Source organism: Diadema setosum, chromosome 13, assembly GCF_964275005.1.
Source record: "Diadema setosum chromosome 13, eeDiaSeto1, whole genome shotgun sequence".
NCBI lineage: Eukaryota > Metazoa > Echinodermata > Echinoidea > Diadematoida > Diadematidae > Diadema > Diadema setosum.
This window is the reverse complement of record NC_092697.1, coordinates 665,879-685,496: the sequence shown is the minus strand read 5'-3', so window position 1 is coordinate 685,496 and position 19,618 is coordinate 665,879. Positions and strand designations below refer to the sequence as shown.

Genomic DNA, 19,618 nt, shown 5'->3' with positions numbered 1-19,618 from the left:
TCTGGCTGGGAGCTATCTATCCCATGTCTGCACTCTTCGAACTCCAGGATCAGACTCCCTTTCCTCTAAGAAAGCTAGCCCACAACAACTCGAAACAAAAGATACTACAGACAAAGTTCATTCCCCTAAAGTTAATCCCCACTATGTACAAACCCAATTACATTGAGGGTGGCCATTAAATTTAAAACAATGCAACCCCAACCTGTGCACATAAAAACGTTCATGGCCCCAAGATACAAAAGAGCTGTAGATCTCTCTAAACACATCTATATACAAAAGCTACTTAATTCCTCTGGGAACACAACTTTATTGCCTACCCTGACAAATCCAAGAAACTGTACAAACCCATGAGTCAACTTCACTAACAATACAGGCATATAATTAAAAGCTACACTAACTTTGTAATTTCCTGCAGGAAGTTTACACACTCTAGTCTATTTGCAACCTGGATCTCTCCTGCTATCATCCACAAAACTGTGATATACTACAATAGTAAGCTATCTCAAGATGGATGTGTTGCTTTTTAAAGTACAAGCAATTGTAATTTCAGTTGTGATTCTAAAGGGGAAATCCAATCCAAATATAAGTTAGTCTGATCAGAAAGAGTAAAATATTACGAGTTCAACAGTAAAATCTTGATTGAAATCGGGTGAAAAATAAGGAAGTTACGACATTTTGAAGTTTTGCTAAGTTTTCAGGAAACAGTTCTTGAAGGGTCAATATGAATATGCAAATGGGAAAGTAAGCATGTCGTCACCTCACACCTTGCCATATACTGTAGTTTTTAGATAAAATTTTGAAATTTCCAGTTTTTCATTCAAACGCAATTATGCCCAAGGCTTAAATCCTGGTACAGGTTGTATATCCAACTGATCACTATTCTGAAGTTATTCACCCAGGAATAACATCTTGTTTCAGACTTCAATGACAGAAACATCGAATTTTCATAATTTTTTTTTCGTACACAATCAATGGAAAATTGTGAGGTTATGACATGGTTAACTCACTCATTTGCATTATATTCATATCCTCTCTACAAGAACTGTTTTGCAGAAATTAGCAAAATATCAAAATGTCATAACTTCCTTATTTTTCATTTAATTTCAGTCTAATTTTTACCGTTGAAGATTTTATTATTTTTTTATTAGACTACTTTATATTTGGACTGGATTCCCCTTTAAGTGATGTGCAAATCAAAATTTGTTTACATAATTATTTGCAAACCACAGAAATAGCAACAAATTTACAAAGAAGATGTTTGTTTTGACACCTTATTACATATAAATTATCCTTTTCATTTCTAAATGCAGCACTCTTTGCAATGCACATCAAATTTGTTGTAAGACTAACTTGCAAAGTACCATGTGCTATGATATACATACAATGTAGATCTGTGTAACTATTCTGGACATACAGTACCTGAAAACACTGAACATGTACCAATTGAAGACGAACAAAACACTAATGAGTTGTAAGTACAAAAACCAGACATATAGAATGCAATGAGCAAGGATTCAATTACTATGTAACAACGATTTGACTGCCAAAATGAATGGGAGAGTAATGTTCAGGCCATTTTTGTATTTTTCTTTCTTTTTGTTCATTTTATGTACTCATATTTTCGGCTATTTTCTGTTATAGGCATCTTGATATTAAGGGCTTTTTACACTTGTGTTTCTTAACCCCGGACTTTCTCTGACCCAGGACTATCGTTAGTCCCGTGCCAATTTTTTTCAGCTTTTTACACTCGCCAATTAGTCCTGTACTATCTCTTGTCCGGGGCTAAGGAGAAAACTGACCTTTTTACACTCGTATTTCTTAGCCCCGGACTTTCCAAACCACATGAATATTCATAATTACGCTGTGTACTGTACACGTACACGCACGCACCGGCAGCACTTGATTACCTCGTTTCTGATTGGTCAGTGAGGGTCGGACTTTGTCTCCGTCGCTTAGCCCAGGATTATTTTTTCGTTCTGTTTACACTCACTTGCTTGGCACCGCAATTGCGGTGCTAACCCCTGCTATTTTGCAGGGCCAGATAGTACCGTACTATCGGTGGGGCTAGCCCACTTTGGCAAAAACGAGTGTAAACAGAAAGTGGGCTAAGGATAGTCCCGTACCAACGGTGGGGCTAAGGCCCCTCCCCCCCCCCCCCCCCCCCCCCCCTTAGCCCCACCGTTGGTCCGGGGCTAAGCAAAAATTTACAAGTGTCAAAAGCCCTCTACATGGATTTAATTTTTCTTCATTGTATATAATATACTTTTTTTTTTCTGGGTGGGGGAGAGGGGAATACCTCACTCCCTATGATGCAAATTTGTAGAAGCTGAGATTTGAATGAAAGAAGGTGATTCCTTGAAGAAACCAAAGTACATGTCATATTAAATCACTTGCTGTCTTTGTATGAAGATCTGAGACTGACCCACTGGAAAATGCATTATCATTGGATGGAAAACCCCATCAAATCCAGACAGCAAATAACAGTTGTTATGGCAATCAAATTTTTCAGTTTTCACTTTTCCTGTAATCTATAATAGGGAATTGCACACATTCATACTAACTCTTTGAAGTCCACTTTAGCAAAAGAGAAAGAACAATGCCCAAATTCTAATTCAACTACAATGTACAAGTAATAATCCTCACTCAATTTTTTTAAAGAGGGTAGTGTGAAGATACAGTATTGCCCTGGTGTATTTTGTACTAGCATTGGCTGGTTTGACTCGGGTCTCTGTGTGTGCTGGTATGTGTATCTTTCTTACCTTTTTCCTATTATTCTGCAGTTTTTATGTTTGAGGGCTAAATGTTGGGATGAATTTCGTGCATCAACTAGACATCCCCTGTACAAGTATGCAGTATAACAGGATGGGGCTTTCACCTTATTGGTAAATGCACTTATACATGTACTGTACTATAAAATGAGTCGGCAATGCAAAATATTGAACAATGACTTAGACAGTAATCCCATCAATTATTCCATTCATTTTCAATTCCAAGTGAGTTTTATGAAAATGATCTGAAATGTGTTTCATATCAAAACTGCTTTTCTGAGTAATGTAAATGCTTTCACAAAGTTTTATCAAAGACCCACAAACCTATTTCATGTTTTTATCTGTACAAATTGTTGGCACTGGCTGAATAAAATGTCCACGAAACGTTGTATACGCATTTGTTGTTAATGACTATCATTCATAAAGAAGTCACAAATTCTCACTTTGACGTAATAAAGATGTACTGTCTGCACTTTAATACACACATTTTATATACAGCGGACTCCCGTTATAACGAAGTCCTCGGGACTGGCAATTATCTTTAATTATATTCGAAATTTTGTTATAACCGAACAAATAAACAATAAAAATACATAGAGTGAATAATGTTGCGGCTTGAACTTTTACTTTGTTGTAACTGGAAATTCATTATAACCGTGTTTGTAATACCGGGAGTGCACTGTACTTCAATGCAATATCCCGCTTACCAGTGCAGATTAAAAAAAAAAAAAGTACTGTAATGTACAGCAGTTTCAAATGTGATTCCTGGAGCTGTAAAGACAATGCAAGAAGCCGTTTCATATCAATAGAAAGAAAGAGATTGTAGATATCAAAACAAAGAAAGGAAAGGACTAGCCAATCATCAAAGCATTTTGGCATAAAACAATTACATTTGTAGTCAAACATTAAAATCAAATGTAACTTGCTGTCAGGTAATCAGAATCAAGTGCAGTGTTTTGGAGTTACATTTAATCTACTTTATATCAATACATTTGTATATCAGTCAAATGTAACATATTCAATTAAAAGACCCCTATAGGTCATATAAGTAAAGAGGGTACCCCACCCCCCCCCCCCATCGCGAGATGCCAGTAGGCGAGATTTGTCTTATCCTGATAGTGACGACACTAAAATTACCTACAAATTACTACCTGTATCTCCGTCAAAACAAGAGACTGGGGGTCTCATGCTCACTTAAGTATTGCAAGTTTACCTACCTACACAGTCTTGGGAACTCCTACACGTACTCAAGAAGAACATAGCAAACTTTGGGTGATGTTGGTGACCTTTTGGAGGGTATGGCATCTATTTTTATATCCTATGGCACTGGTAATAATACCTGGCAAGTTTGTAGAAAATTTGACCATGCACTTTGAAAAAGAAGATTAAAATGTGAAATGTGGTCCTGGTCCAAGGGGGGGGGGGGGGGGGGGAGGGGCATTTCTGGATCGGCCAAAACAAACTTAGATGTACACTCCTTGATAAACATTATTATACATTTGAATGGTATTTGTGGTTATATAGAAGATCTTTCTTTTCTTTTTTAAATTCCGGGGTTCTGTGGCCCCCGGGAGGCCACTTAAGTAGGGCATATTGTACTCATTTGTGCAAATATATATACATGTTTTCTGTCATCCTAGCGAAAATACCTGTTTAGAGTTTGGTGGAAATTTAAAACTCTGAATTTGTGAAAAGATAGAAATGTGAACAGTTGACCCAAACTTGTGTAAATAATGTCAGATTATAGTAGAAGACAAGACAGGTGATGTGATCAAGTACCCATCCTTCCAAGTCTTCTCGTTATGTCTCCCATTGATGCTCGCCTGGAAATGTTTAGTTCAGGAGCCTATTCACTATTAATTTCCTCCGGTACCGTTCAAGAGCCGTATGCTGGACGGCCTTGGCACTGTTCCGTTCGAGGCCCCTCCATTTCGAATATTTTGTGCCTCTTCAGTGCCTTCTCTCTTCTCCGTGTTGTTTCTTTGTTGCATCGCCATTTTGTACTTTCGAAGATAATCCGTATCGAGAGGTTCCGTCAGATTCTGAGAAGTGGCTGCCCACGAAGGGTAGTGGAACATTATGTTGTTTTGGAGCGACCATCGTGCAAATATTGCACGCTCTACTGAGAATCTGTGTCCTGAAACCTTTCTATCATGATAACGTTGATATCTGCACTCGCCTTTTCCAGTCGGCTGGTAGTAATGATAAGGCACACGTGAGTCATTATGACGACTGTTGAGAAGAAGACGATAATACAATTAAAATAAAGTTTTTCACAGCCAAAAAGTTGTGCTCCTGTAATTGCACTTATGTAGGTGATACAGTAACCACACGTTCTACCGTATAGGCCTTTAAACCGCCTCCGGTTTGACCTGATCACATTCACTGCGACATGAAACGAGATGAACTTGTGAAATGATAAATGTGCATTGCTTCCAGTTTAAAGGGATGATGCAGTATTGGTGGAGATGAAAATTGGGCTTTTAAATTTTTGCGATATACCAAGAAAACACTTATGATATAGTACAGAGCAAACCATTTTAAGAGGAATTCAAAGTTTGGAATGACTGGAACATCCAAAAACAAAGTAAAACAAAGTGATCGTAATAAAGTGTGGGTCCCACACTTTATTAGAATTGCTCTTTTTTTGGATATCTCAACCATTTCAACACCAATTTTCATCAAATAAATGTTGAATTCCTCATAGAATTACATGCTCTTTCATCATCATAACAGGTTTCTCATTATCTCACAAAAAAGAAAATGTTAGAAACCTGAAATTAGGTCTCAGCCAAAACTATACGATCCCTTTAACTCGGCATGACTTACAGTTCAGCACAAGCCCCTATCAATGACAGGCCATTTTCCGTATCATTTTGCGTCCATCCCAACTGATTCGCTCCCTGGTATGTCTGCGGTCAATACGCAGAGATTTGTAGTACAGTGTACAGTATATCCCATGAAACGATAATTTGCAGGCTTTTTTCTGCATCTGACGCCGAAAGAATGCCGAAATGACAATTTGCTGTGACCTGCAACCTTTCCTAACTTTTATCGGCGTCCAAGTAGACGCAAGGCCTAAGGGAGCGTGTTCGTATGTCCAGTTTCTTTCTGAACTCAATTTGATTACTTGTGGTTTGGAATGGTTGAAAGGAATTGCGCCCGGGCTGGCTAAAAGATAAAGGCTGGTTTATAGGCATTTCTTTTTGTACCATCCACAAAACGAGTACATTAATACTGGCCTGGAAAGTTTACAGTACTGCAGTGCTCACTCAGAAAAACAAAACACAAAACAGGGAAACGGCATGCTTATGTACCTGCAGTAGTCGCTGCTTGGTAGGCCGTATACATGGACGCGTTGGCAGATGTCGAGTGCAAAAGCAATGGAAACGAAACCCGTGCTGAACCACGTGTTCAACTCGGCTCTATGTCCCCATGATGACGGCGGCGATGAGGATAACGACAGCAATGGAAAAAGAAGAAAAAGAGAGAAAAGTAGAAAGACATTTATAGGGCTAAATTTAAAAGATATTTGGGAAATGTTGAGAAAAAGAATGAAGAAGATTAAGAGGAGCAACAACTGGTGATAGGAAAAAAAAAAGCGAGCATGAAATGAATGGAGAAGGAATTCGCAGGAAAATAAAAAAGTGAACCAGTCATAATTCAGAGGTGAAGAGGTGTGTGGGATGTGAAAGAAGAACATAAGGAGAATTAAGTAAAGGAGGAACAAAGCAAACAGAGAGGAGTGGTATGAGCGCTTATGATAGAGGACGGTGTTACACTGTCATTGAAAAAGTTAATAAACTCAATAAGAAAATCCAAAAAGTCCCATTTCATATCGGTAATGTTTAGACTTCAAACAGAGTACAAAAGAGCGCGGTTTATGTGTGCATTGAACTATTGTGGCAACGATTAGTTAAAGGAAGAATTTGCCAGAAATAAAAAAGAAACAACTTCGAATAACTTTAGAATTTCATGCAGACGTGCGACATCACAATGTGCTTCTGAAAAAGGAAAATAGCTGTCATTGACTGTGTAAGAGAGCTAATAGAGATATAAATGATCCAATTGTATTGTATTGTATTGTATTGTATAATATTGTATTTATTGTATTGAGATGTTTGGGTTTTTTTTTCGCTCTAAGCATGGACAGAAAATTATGCGAATTATCCTAATTTTAATTTTTACTTTACTGTTGCTATTACAGTTGAAATCTAGAAATGAAACTACTGTAATAGGTGTAACAACAAAAATGAATGTTGATTTCTCAATTTACTGTAGGGCCCATAGTAACGTGCCCGGGCTTAACAACATTTTCAAATGAATGTTTAATTAAAGGACAAGCTCACTTTCAAATACATGTGGATTGAGTGAAGGCAACAATGTAAGTAGAACACATCAGTGAAAGGTTGGGGAAAATCAGACAATCCGCTCAAAAGTTACGAATTTCTAAATTATCTGTGCAATCACTGCTGGATGAGAAGACTACTACAGTGTATGACGTCACATGCGTACAACGATATAAGGAAAATAAAAAGAGAATTTCACAAACCTTGACTTTTTGAATAAAGTGCACATTTCCTCGACTTGTTACTGACTTATGTTAGGGGTAATATTATTCCCTCTGACTTCTGAAAGAGAGAAGTCGAGTGTTCTTTAATTATGTGAGAAAAGTGAGAATATCTTGAATTTTCTTTATACTTTCTTTATTATACTAGTAGTTGTACTCATATGACATCACAAGCTATAGTAGTCTTCTCATCCAGCCGTGACTGAGCAGAAACTTCAAGAACTCATAACTTTTGAACGGGTTGTCCGATTTTCCTCAAACTCTCATTGATGTGTTCTACTAATATTGCTGCATTCACTCAACCCACGTGTCTATGAAGGTGAACTTACCCTTTAACAGGAGATAATTAGAATACAATTATCATAATGGGGAAATAAACGGTGGGCGCCTACTAGGTTACGGTGTAATTAAAAAGTTGGTATTTTTTAATCCTATCGTATATTATTATGACTTAGAGAAGCATCAGAATAGTTAAACGAATTCAACAGGAAGCACGGAAAGGTAAACTTTCCAACGTCAACTGAGAAAAAAAAAAAGAATCATTGCAAAACAGAAGAACAAGAGCTTTGTATTAACAGTATTGGCACCATATACCATATACAATTTTTGCAAAAAAAGTCTAAATTATAAGGAGATATCAGAATTTTTCTCATTATACCATAACTGTAGACGGTTTAGTCTGGCAACATTATTTTTTTTTATTGTAACTATTGTTCACATTTTGTGTATTTAACAATGCTTAACACTGATTATATGGATTTAAATTTTTTATTGGCTGTTTCTATCCCCAACTCACATGTTAGAACTGTTTTGAAGCACTATCGTAATGCTGGTGGGGTTTTTTTTCTGCAAATGGTGAATTATGCCTTTAAAGGGTATGTACAGTTCTGGTCGAGGTGAGGATTTAGCTTTTAACGTTTTGTGAGATATTCAGAAACCACTCTATGAGATGTCAAAGAGCATGCAATTCTAAGGGGTATCAAAAGTTTATTTGATGAAAATCGGTTTTGAAATGGCTGAGATATCCAAAAACAAGGTAAAAAAGAGATCCTAATAAAGGGCATGGCCTGTCGCCTTTTATTGTTATCACTTTTTTGGATATCTCAGCCACTTGAAAACCGATTTTCATCTAATAAACGTTAAATCCTTCTTAAAATTACATGCTCTTTCATATTTCATAAGAGGTTTCTCATTATCTCACTTAGGCATGTTGGGAATGTTCAAAACATGAATCCCCACCTCAACCAGTACTGTACAGTCCCTTTAAGCTGACCAAACTTTGATTTTATAGTGGAAATAAAACAAGAGAATCTCGGCATCACATATCACACAGTTCACGAAGTTATGCAAGTCTCCGAATCTCAAATCGACACGCAGGACTTAAATCCAAATCCACTAACCTTCGCATTCCAGTGTCAAGCAGAAACCTTGTCTCTGATTCGTTCTGTTTTTCCTTTGTCAGAAAAACGAATTTCGCGATTGGATATTTTTGATGTAATCCTCTGGCTACTCTGACGGTCCTGTCTGTTTTCATATTGATCTCCGCTTCGTACAGCCATGGTACGACGATGTACGAAGCTCTTGTTGCATTGTTCAACAGGAACTCATTTCGAACCTTCTGGCTTCGGAACACGCGAGGAATATTTCTGTTGCCGATGATCCGGATGTCGGTTCGGGAGCCCACGTCCTCTGTCCAGCCGATGACGGGGGCGGCATTCATTCGGAACACGCAGTCGGCACTGTCGATGTCAACTCCGGCTCCCGACTGATAGAGGTGTCCGGAGCTCGATACCAGAGCACACTGTCCACATCGCAATTTGAAAGGCTAAATCAGAATAAGACAAATGAAAAACACTCGTATTTTTGAGACTACATCAACAGCGGAACATATGAAATTCAAAGAATACCTCAAAATATTACAGCTGAAAATCGTGACAGGCTCAATAAAAAAGGCATTGTACATTGTGATTACAATCCACAAACAGACGGCACTCACAAAGACATAAAAGTTCAAATACATTGTACACGACTGTAGCCACACTCACAAAATAATACAGAAGTGGTTGCTATGTAAATAACAGACTAACGGTCCCGAATAGTAATCATAACAACCGATGATATTATTAATCAAACGAAAATGTTTAATATATTCCCCGTATTACTCACAAAAAAAAACAACATTCAATATAAATTGCGAAATAAGTTCACAAGGATGGTTGATAAATATACCGATTGTCCGACATTTACGATGGTGCTATCACTCGGATGTCACACCTGGGTGATTGCTGATTGGCGCCTAATCATCAGCTGCCGATTAGCCATCGTTTGCGAAACTGTCACGTGTAAACACGACGGTCGTCTGGATGTGTCTAGAGAACTCTTTATCGATATTATTCAATATAACCAAACACAACAAAAATTGAAAGTTTAGGTCTTCAGAAAGTACAAATACAATATTCGTAATAATTAGACATACCTATGAGGAATATCAGAGAAATCTAATTAATTTTACCTCATCCGAATCGAGGAGAAAGTATCCTGGTACACCTGGACTCTCTCTCGGCGTTGTATACGACTCGTCGTCTTTACTTCCGAACCGGTTCATATCTTCCGCCCTGTCGTTCCACCTCTGCATCCCACTGTCAGCAAGGGGGCTGCGGAGTTCGCAGAAGAGGCCTTTGGCAGGAGCAGCCTTGATAATGCGGAACTCCTTGTCTCGAATCAACTCATCCAAGTAGAGAACAGACATCACCGTAGCGAACATGCAGAGTCCCATTAAACAACCCTGTTTCGTTTTTGTTTTTGTTTTTGTTTTGTAAAGGAGAAAATAAAGAAAGGCAGGACTTCAAAACGGAGAACTGTCATCAATTTACGTTTCATCTTTTTTTTTTTCTGCGTACTGTTCCATGAAAGGTGTCAGGCCCTGGCAGGTTGTTAGTCTCTGACAACTTCAGTAAAATTCTTGGTTTTGTTTGGGTGAGAACTAAACTCTGGTCACTGACTGTTACTATGGTGATTGTCAGAGACTGACAGCTGTGAAGGCTGACAGCTTTCATGAAACGATGCCTTGTACATGTGTAATTTACGGCGCTTTGCCATACTTACCCATCCCAATTTTACAATTGCTATTCATCCCCTCAACGCGAATAGCCACCGGTAATTTCTTTGCATTTTCCCTTTAAGCCCCTGAGAACCGAAGCGGGAAACCCCGCCAGGGGCCTATATAAGCAGCCCTCGCGCTGCGCCCTTCCTCTTTCGTGGTACCGCGCGACTTCATGAACACCGGTAGAAATCTTAATACATAACTGTACTCGATAACTTCAACGTGTGACTACAAACACGGCCCCTATTATCCAACTTACAAGGATGTCTGACAAACAAAATGAGTCGGCGAAGGCAAAGCCGAACTCGAAAGGAAATCCGGGGAAGGAAAAGCCGAGAGAGAGAAATGAAAACGTAGAAAGTAAGACCCAAAACTCCGCGGCGAAGGGAAAGCCGCCGGAGAAGAACAGCGGCAACGCGGCGGTACAGTCAGCAAAGAAAACCACACGAACGCGCAGGCGAGCCCGCAACTCGTATCCCACCCGCCACTGGTTCAACAGGGAGCCAGAGGAAGAAAAAGAAAACCCTCCTCTCAAAAGAAAAATGAAGGGACTCCCGCTAAAATACCAACCACAGGCACAAATACCCTCCCAAACCCGGAAGATGCGGGGGAGTGGCTCATAAAAGCCCTACAGAACATAATCCCGAAAGGAATAATCCCCAGGGCCAAAACCATTAAAAATGTACAATTCAGGTTTTGAAATTTTGAAAAAATGAAGTTTTCTCAAAAACATTCATACAACGAAAAATTGCAAGAGGATACACTGAATTTCAACTCAAACAAAAATGAGCAACAAATGTTGCAAACTTTTTATGTTCTGATATTTGAAGCTGAACATGAAAATTTCACCACTGTAACTTACGTTACTGCGTTTATTTTTCTTTGACCATATTCATTCTGTTTAGGGATGGACAATGCAACTATCCTTCTATTGGTGGATAGTTTCGAAGATATGACCATTCTTATTTCAATGTGCCTTCTATATTTTTTCAGTCATTTGATAAGTCACTGTAACCGTGAATTAAGATATTGATAGATATGATGGAGGTTGTTAACCATGTAAAGTTAGATTGTTTCCTATATTTTTTCTATTCGGACACATAGAACTTGCAGATAACTGCCAAATTATTCTAGATGGATTTGTCCTACACATATTCTCAAACAATCTCAGTCACCATATGACAAATGAAAATGTGACGGTTTAAACCTTGGTAACGTTTGTTACGCATATAATGAGTCACGTATGTTACATAAATATACTAAACACTAAAAAAGAAGATAAATATTAAGAGTTCTAATAAATATCAAGAGTACCAGCGTTGCAAGACCTTCAGTACTTCTGGAAGCAGATTTATTTAATTGTCGTCTGATGTTATCGTCCGTATAATATATACATTTGGCCTTAAATGAAAAATTGGAATAAGATATCTAAATTTCAAGAGTTTATTTTGTCTGAATATTATGAGTTTCACTGCAAAATTACTTATTGAAGTGCCGTGTTCAAAACCCAAGGAATATATTTATATAAGAGTCACAAAAGACATTGTCAAGAAGCCCTAAAATGTATCAGTGTGTACTATAAACAATTGTAACGTATGTTTCAAATGTTTCCAGATTGAAATATTAATCATTCGAAAGTGGAGATGCATTGGAAAGTGCATTAAAAAGGAATGATACATCGCTAAACAACATTGCACAGTGTAAGTGCACAAACTGGTCAGCACTTAACTGTTTAGCATATTAAAATTTACATCAATAAGGTACATCAGGCATAAGAGTGAAAAATGTGAAATAAATCACAGCGAGCCTATGAAGTTTAAAATGCAAACACCACCACTGCTTTATGATTAATAATGCATGATTATCACGAGTTTCATTAATGAGCAAACCATGCATTATTGTTGCTTAAAACGTACAGATTTCTTGGCACATTGTTCCATAATTTGCCAAGAAATCAGTAAGTTTGAAGCAACAACAATGCATGGTTTGGGTAATAGTCACAAAAAATACAGAATTAAGAACAATTCAAGAGTGGTCACGTAAATAGACAGCTTTCTCACGGTTTTAGATTGAGAGTATAACTGACCTATGACACACTAGTCTATAAACACAACAATGATAAACACAAAAAGGCGCACCTTTCATAATTTGTATGCCCCCTCTTTTCTTTTCTTTTTTGGAAAAAGGCAGTGGAAAAGGCATGGAAATGTTAGAAGAACAAATTGCAATTCTTCTATTTCCATTACATAGAAAAGTTCGGTGACATATAAAATGTCTTTAATGTATATTACATCATTGTAAAAGACAACTGTAGACTCACAATCTGGTATTTTTCTGCAAAAAGCAACTTTTAATAAAAGGTACTGAGTAAGAGCCAATGTAGGAGAGAAGAATGCAAAAGTGGCGAGTTGTATTAAAGTGAAATGATATAAAAGTTAGTATAAGAGCGTTAGTATAACGCTTTCTTCTATTTTCTTGGCTAAACTTCATATTTTCATTAATATCTCGGAAGAGTTAGATTGGGTAGAAATTCTTATGGATGATTTTCGGTGCATAAACAAGGAAATTTACATACATTTCATCCTTTCAATTTGATATCTACAAGCCAACACTTTTATCCAGTACCTTTTATTGTAAAGCATACATAAGTATACATCATTAGCAAATTGTTAAATTTGTGAATCAATTTCCATGTCAATCCTTGTCAATCAAGTCGACATTATCGTCTTCATTCTCCCTTTGCTGAGATCGGTTTAAGCCTTCTTTTATTTTCTTGCCGAAGGCTCTGTGCTTTTTTACTCTTTCATTTTTTTCTGCGCTCTTGTTTTTCCCAACTCTTAAGATTTTCCACAGGAACGTAATACTTTTTTACACGTTGTTTCTCGGATTTACTCTCTAAAAAAAAAAATCGAGTGAAAATATTCACTCTTGATGGGATGAATACAAAAAGAGAGTGAATTTAAAGTGAAAATGTTCATTTTCACTCTTTACCTCAGGGACCACTCCTAACTCTTCGAGTGATCCCTGAGCTCACCCCAAAATGAGTGAAAATGAATTTTTTCACTCAAAATTCATTCCAATTTTGCTCTAAATTCCTGTTTTTGTAATCACTCCATTAAGAGTGAATATTTTCACTCAATTTTTTTAGAGAGTGAGGAAGGCTTCTTCTCCAATCTCTTCCTAATTCCTTCTTCAGTAATCGGCCTGAATCTTGGCTCTTGATTTTCCCATTTTGACCCCTTGGAACCTAAGGAGTAATGATAAAATTCCCTTAACAGAGAAATAAGAACATCCATACTGCAAATCCGTGATAAGATATTCTTACATAATTACGTAACCTACGTTACCTCTAATTACAAGGAATGAAGTGTCACATAATGAATTTGGTACGCTACAATAACTATAACTTTGAAGTAAATGGTATGATAATTAAAATGAAAACCATTGTTTTCATAATTTATGTAATAATTAACATACATATTGGTTTGATTTAGAGTGATTGAAACCTACGTTACCAGGGTATTCAGGGCCTCATTGACAATGATTATCGCCAAAAAGAATGGTTAGTGCAAGCCTAAAATTGAAATATGTTTTTCATCTGTTTATTTATGGATATTAGTCTTTTTTAGGATAAAGCTTTGGTGAAAAGTACGACAGTGAACATGCAGATGTAAAATTGAAACTTACGTTACCTTAAGTGAAACCTACGTTACAATATTGACCCTATGTTTAGGTACCCTAATGTGGTATAAATATCTGAGTGAGATGTAAACTTGTTATTCTCCTCGACAAAACAAACACCAAAGTACTTGCTTATAGTAAAAAAGTACCAATATTTGAATGTAATTACGCTAAACATGACTTTGAAAATATACATACCGTTCGCTCAGATACTGAGAAAGATCTCGTGCAGTCCATTCCCTGTGAGTCGTCAACGTGATGCGCCATTTTGTCGCAATGACTGTTTCTAAGCAACTATGGAGTGTAGATGGCTCTAGATAACACTTGTCATCGATGAATGGTTGCAATGTTAATGAATCTAATTAAGATTATTTTTTCGGGGGTAACGTATGTTTCGGTAACGTAAGTTACATCTGACCTTCGATGTGACTTTTTCAAGTGATTAGTAATGGCTCATAATTGAAAACTCAGTGGAGAGATTGGGGTACCGTATGCCTATGTTTGGTAATTTCCTTGTAACATTTTCATTTGTAATTTTCCATAGCGGTGGTAACGTATGTTTCATTTCTTAACCATACGGTCTGAAACGTGTTAGTACGTGAAGCTTTTTCTCTGCAGCAGATAACCAGGTGGCAAAACTATTGTTTACAGCATTGGACGAGACATTTTCTAAGTTTTTAGGACGGATAATTCACAATTTCAACCCCAGGGAATGTTTTAAAGGAAAACTTGAAATCATGGTAACGTATGTTTCACAGGCCTTTGCGACAAATTTGACTTGTAAAATAATTCAATTGAATAGTTTTCAATTATATTTCTTTTTATTCTAACGTGGAGGCAAATGGCTTAATTTGCTTTAGAACAAGTTATAATGAGAAAAGATCATGCTTTCATTTGCATAATAGTAACATATCGGCAAAATTATTACTTTGCGACATCCTGTTTTTGGCGGGTTTACCATCTTTATGAATGCATAACTTCCGAAAGAATCATAATTGGATGTTCAAATTCTCGGCAGTTCTAGTTAACAATGTACTAACGATAACTATTACCCGAAACTTACGACAATCGGTCCTTCCTTTATTTTTTCTTTGGTAAAACTATTGCGACAAGTATTTCACTAAATTGTACATATTTAGTGGTTTTGAACCTCCATCGAGACTGCCTCCGCTGTAGCGGGTAAGGAAACGAGGCAGCCACGCTCCTCGGGAGGGGTATCGACCTTCCCCGACCCAGATCCACTAGACGTAACTGGCGAGGAAAACTACGATTCGAGCCTAGGTAGACCCTCCCGATCCCATATTCGCACTAGCTATTACACGCAGTCGCGATCTCGGGCAGCCCGCGAAAACAATCCTAGCGGAGAACGTCGAGAGAAGGACAGAGACGCAGAAATTTCAATCATGGGAGAGTCTGATTCAGATCTCGATTACCATCGGCCACGCATTTCTAGCCGCGCCAGAAATTGGAGAGATTGCTCTATTAGCTCATTCTCGGAATCGGGAAATAGTGTTAACACAGCCCGCTACACTTTGGTGAAGGGAAATCACGTCCCAGAGAACGAACTAGCGGACTCTGTATCAGAAAGTGAACCTATTAACCCCGTTAGGGTTGCGGCACGCACCGCTCGCTTGACATCACGTACCAGTGCTGCGCCCGATGACAACGATGACACAACGTCTGCAGCGTACATTCTGACCAAATACTGCCCTCAGCTGGCCGCCAGCGAGCAGGCAAAAGAAACAGAGAAGTCGATCTTCCGTATACATTCTACACTCGGGGACACACAAAACGCGAAGAAAAGCGCAGTTAAGATGGATGCCCCGTACAAAGACTGCTTCAAAAAGCTAGACCAACAGCGTACACAAATGAAAATATGCTCGAAAGAAGTAAATCAAAACTATCGAATCGCGGAAGACGACCACGAAAAGTTTCTCACTACCCCGTCAGTCCCAGACGTAGCTTTTCGCGTTGGCGATGCGAGTGTGAAAAAGCAGGGCAATGCGAATAGCCTGCGATCACGCAACTTCCGAAATAGCGAATGGCATCTGTCAGCCATCGATGCTTCAGCTAGAGCGTCAATGCGACTTGCGATATACCAAGGTTACCTCACAACCGCCTTCCTAGAAGCGGAAAGACTTGGCGTCGAAGAACAAGACAAAGAAAAAATCGGGGACATGCTATCAAAGGTGGCAGACATCCAGTACGAACAGGCGACACGTACTGCCCTCCTTTGCACACGGCTACGACGGGAGAAGGTGATAGAGGGTCTGCAATTAGACAGAGATGCAGCAAAAGCCCTCATGAAAGTCGAGACCGAGGGAAAGGACCTTTTCAGTGGTAAGTTCCAGTCCATCCTCGATGAGAATATCACCGCTAGCACTACAGCCGATAAGACGATATACAAGTTGTCTAGACCTACATACAAGCCTACTAGGCCCTTCATCAGTACTGGTAGACATCAGGCAAACTTCTCGAACCAAGACAGAGTGCCAGCCTACCGCCGTCAGTATCGGCGTGATGCCCCCTACACGGGCAGACAGAGTAGACCCACTACTAGCACTATAGTAATCCACAGGACAATTTTCGTGGCCAAAGGGCTACATGGCATGGAGGCAAAGGTGACAAAAGACCTCAACCCTTCTTCTCACAAAGTGTGCACAAGAGTGCAAGGGGATCACGAGACCCTAGACCACAATTCTGACTATCTAGACCCAGATCTGCTCCAAATCAACAATCAAATACTAGTCGGGGGGAGACTACAGTGGTTCGGAAAAGAATGGGAAGACATCTCTCAAGACAAATGGGCCATAGCTATTGTCCAGACAGGCTACGCCCCTCAGCTAATCACTCCCGCAGAACAGATAAAGATCTACCAGAAAACTCCCCTACCCAAAGACCCAGAAAAAAGAACAGCTCTCCTTCAGGAAATAGACACCCTACTGCAAAAACAAGTAATAGATGAGGTAACACGAGACTCCCCATTAATCCTATCTCCAGTGTTCCTCGCCCCAAAACGATCGGGGGGATTTCGGATGGTACTGAACCTAAAAAAGTTGAACAAATTTCTATCCAACCAAACCTTCAAAATGGAAACCCTATCCACAATCCTCCCAACCGTAAAACCCACAGACCTCGCAGTTACGATAGATCTGAAAGACGCCTACTATCACATTCCCATCGATCACGACAGCCAACGCTTGCTAGGATTCTCAGTAAACAACAGGTACTTTCAATTCAAAGCCCTACCATTCGGACTAAAATCGGCGCCAAGAAGTTTTACAAGATTAATCAGAATCCTAGCAGGAGAACTCAGAAGAAGAGGAGTCACTCTATTCTGCTACCTAGACGATTGGCTCATTTTGGCCCCATCCCACGAGATAATCACTGCCCACCTGAAAATGACAATAGACCTAGCCACCCATCTGGGATTCATAATCAACTTGAGGAAGTCGAACACTACACCAACAACAGACCCAGAGTTCTTAGGGGCCAAACTGTCCATACCCCGGCTAGTAGCCTACCCAGTGGAACACAGAGTAGAGAGAGTAATGACAATAGGCAAGAAACTACTGTCGACAACAAAGTCGAAGGCAAGACTGTGGCTAACCTTCTTAGGTCTCTTGTCGAGTCTGGTAGACGTGGTACATATGTGCAGGATGCTAATGCGACCCATCCAACTTCACCTGCTGAAACATTACCGACCCAGATATCATCCCCTCGACAAACTAGTCCCTCTATCACCAGAGGTCGCAACTGCAATACAGAGGTGGATAAATTCTCGTGTACTACACAAAGGGAAACCAACGAGGAACCCCTCCCCCTCTTTGACAATAACGACAGATGCATCTCTCCAGGGCTGGGGAGCTTACATCTCAGACAAGAAAATTTCGGGATGTTGGGGGAGAGAAGAAGCAAAGCTGCACATAAACGTACTGGAAATGAAAGCAGTCCAGCTGGCACTGAGAGAATTCCAAACACAAATAACGAGCAGATGCATACTGATAAAGTCAGACAACATGACAGTAGTGTCGTACATAAACAGGCAAGGGGGCACAAGATCCCCAACCCTCTGCAGCCTGACAGTGCAGATCTTAGAATGGTGTCTAAAACACAACATCTCTCTGAAAGCATGCCACATACCCGGGAAGGAGAACTACATAGCAGATTTTCTATCCCGCGGGAAGTATCTCCCCAACGAATGGCAACTCAATCGGGAAATAGCGCACAGAGTAATCGATATAACGCAGTCTCAGATCGACCTGTTTGCATCCTCTCTAAACAAACAACTTCCCATATATTGCACGAAACATCACGACCCACAAGCCTTTGCAATAGACTCACTCTCGACGTCGTGGAAAGGGATGTTAGGTTACGCCTTCCCACCATTCTCAATGATCCCGAAAGTGCTCGAGAAGGTAATAACGGACAACGCAACAATCTTCCCTATTGCCCCACGGTGGCCTCGAAGACCATGGTTCCCACGTCTGACGAAACTGCTCGTAGACATCCCCAGAACGCTCCCAGCAAAGAAAGACCTACTGAAACAACCAGGTACACAGACGTATTACCCGAATCCCGGGAAACTAAGCCTGACACTCTGGCCCATTTCAGGAGAAGCGCAGAAGACGCAGGCCTTTCAGAAAGGGCTGCCAATATGGCTGCTAGATTTCTCAGACCCTCCACAAGGAACACTTATGATTCAAGACTGCAACAATTCTACACATGGTGTGACAACAGGCAGATTGATCCAACCTCAGCCCCTCTAGGTAAGATAGCAGATTTCTTACTCTTACTATTTGATGAGGGACTTAGTATCTCCACAATTAGAGGGTACAGATCAGCTATCGGAGCTATCCACACAGGTTTTAGTAACGGAGAAACAGTATCCAATTGCAGATTTCTGTGTAGACTAACCAGAGCTTTCTTCCTACAGCATCCCCCTCGGCGAGTTCTATGTCCCAGGTGGAGCCTGCCCAGCGTCCTACGGGGACTTACTAAAGCTCCATTCGAACCAATGCACAAGGCTTCCTTGCTTGATTTGTCAGTAAAGACGGTATTTCTCCTAGCCATAGCGACAGGTGCGAGACGTAGTTTGGTCCATGCCCTCACAATCGAATCAGGTCACATTCGCTGGGAAAAGGACAGAGTTCGTATGATCCCGAAACCGGGCTTTATAGCCAAAAATCAGAGAGAATCTTCAAAACCTTGTGAGGTAGTAATTCCAACTATGAAAGCATTCTCGTCAGTATCAGAGGACAGACTTTGGTGCCCCGTACGAGCCCTTAAATGGTACATTAATCGCACCGAAAAGATCCGTAAATCTAAACAGTTGTTTGTCAGTTCAACTGAACCCCACGGCCCAGCCTCCTTAGACACAATTTCCCGATGGATAGTGCGAGGGATAAAGGCAGGAGGGGACGAAACTTTATCCTCAGAATCGCTTAGAGCCCATGACACGAGAGGAGTAGCAGCATCATGGGCCCTCTTTAAGGG

The 19,618-nt window shown here is 39.7% G+C and overlaps 1 protein-coding gene across 1 annotated transcript; it reads right to left on the bottom strand.

The window, feature by feature from the left end:
* Nucleotides 1-4,218: 4,218 nt before the first annotated feature.
* Nucleotides 4,219-10,087, bottom strand: LOC140237038 (alpha-N-acetylgalactosaminide alpha-2,6-sialyltransferase 5-like). Its single transcript, XM_072316979.1, has 4 exons — nt 9,851-10,087; nt 8,739-9,163; nt 6,086-6,193; nt 4,219-5,000 (listed from the first exon to the last, which is right to left on the bottom strand). Exons 1-4 carry the CDS (start codon nt 10,085-10,087, stop codon nt 4,625-4,627), a joined length of 1,146 nt encoding a protein of 381 aa, XP_072173080.1. The 3' UTR covers nt 4,219-4,624.
* Between the last annotated feature and the right edge of the window lie 9,531 nt (nt 10,088-19,618).

Bases quoted from the DNA above. Each gene is read 5' to 3' on its own strand.
- LOC140237038 (XM_072316979.1), bottom strand. From the start codon at position 10,087: ATGTCTGTTCTCTACTTGGATGAGTTGATTCGAGACAAGGAGTTCCGC. The intron at 9,164-9,850 runs GTAAAATTAATT...ATTCTGATTTAG, and splicing joins TTCTCCTCGATTCGGATGAG to CCTTTCAAATTGCGATGTGG. The intron at 5,001-6,085 runs GTACATAAGCAT...TCTTCTCAACAG, and splicing joins CCAAGCAGCGACTACTGCAG to TCGTCATAATGACTCACGTG.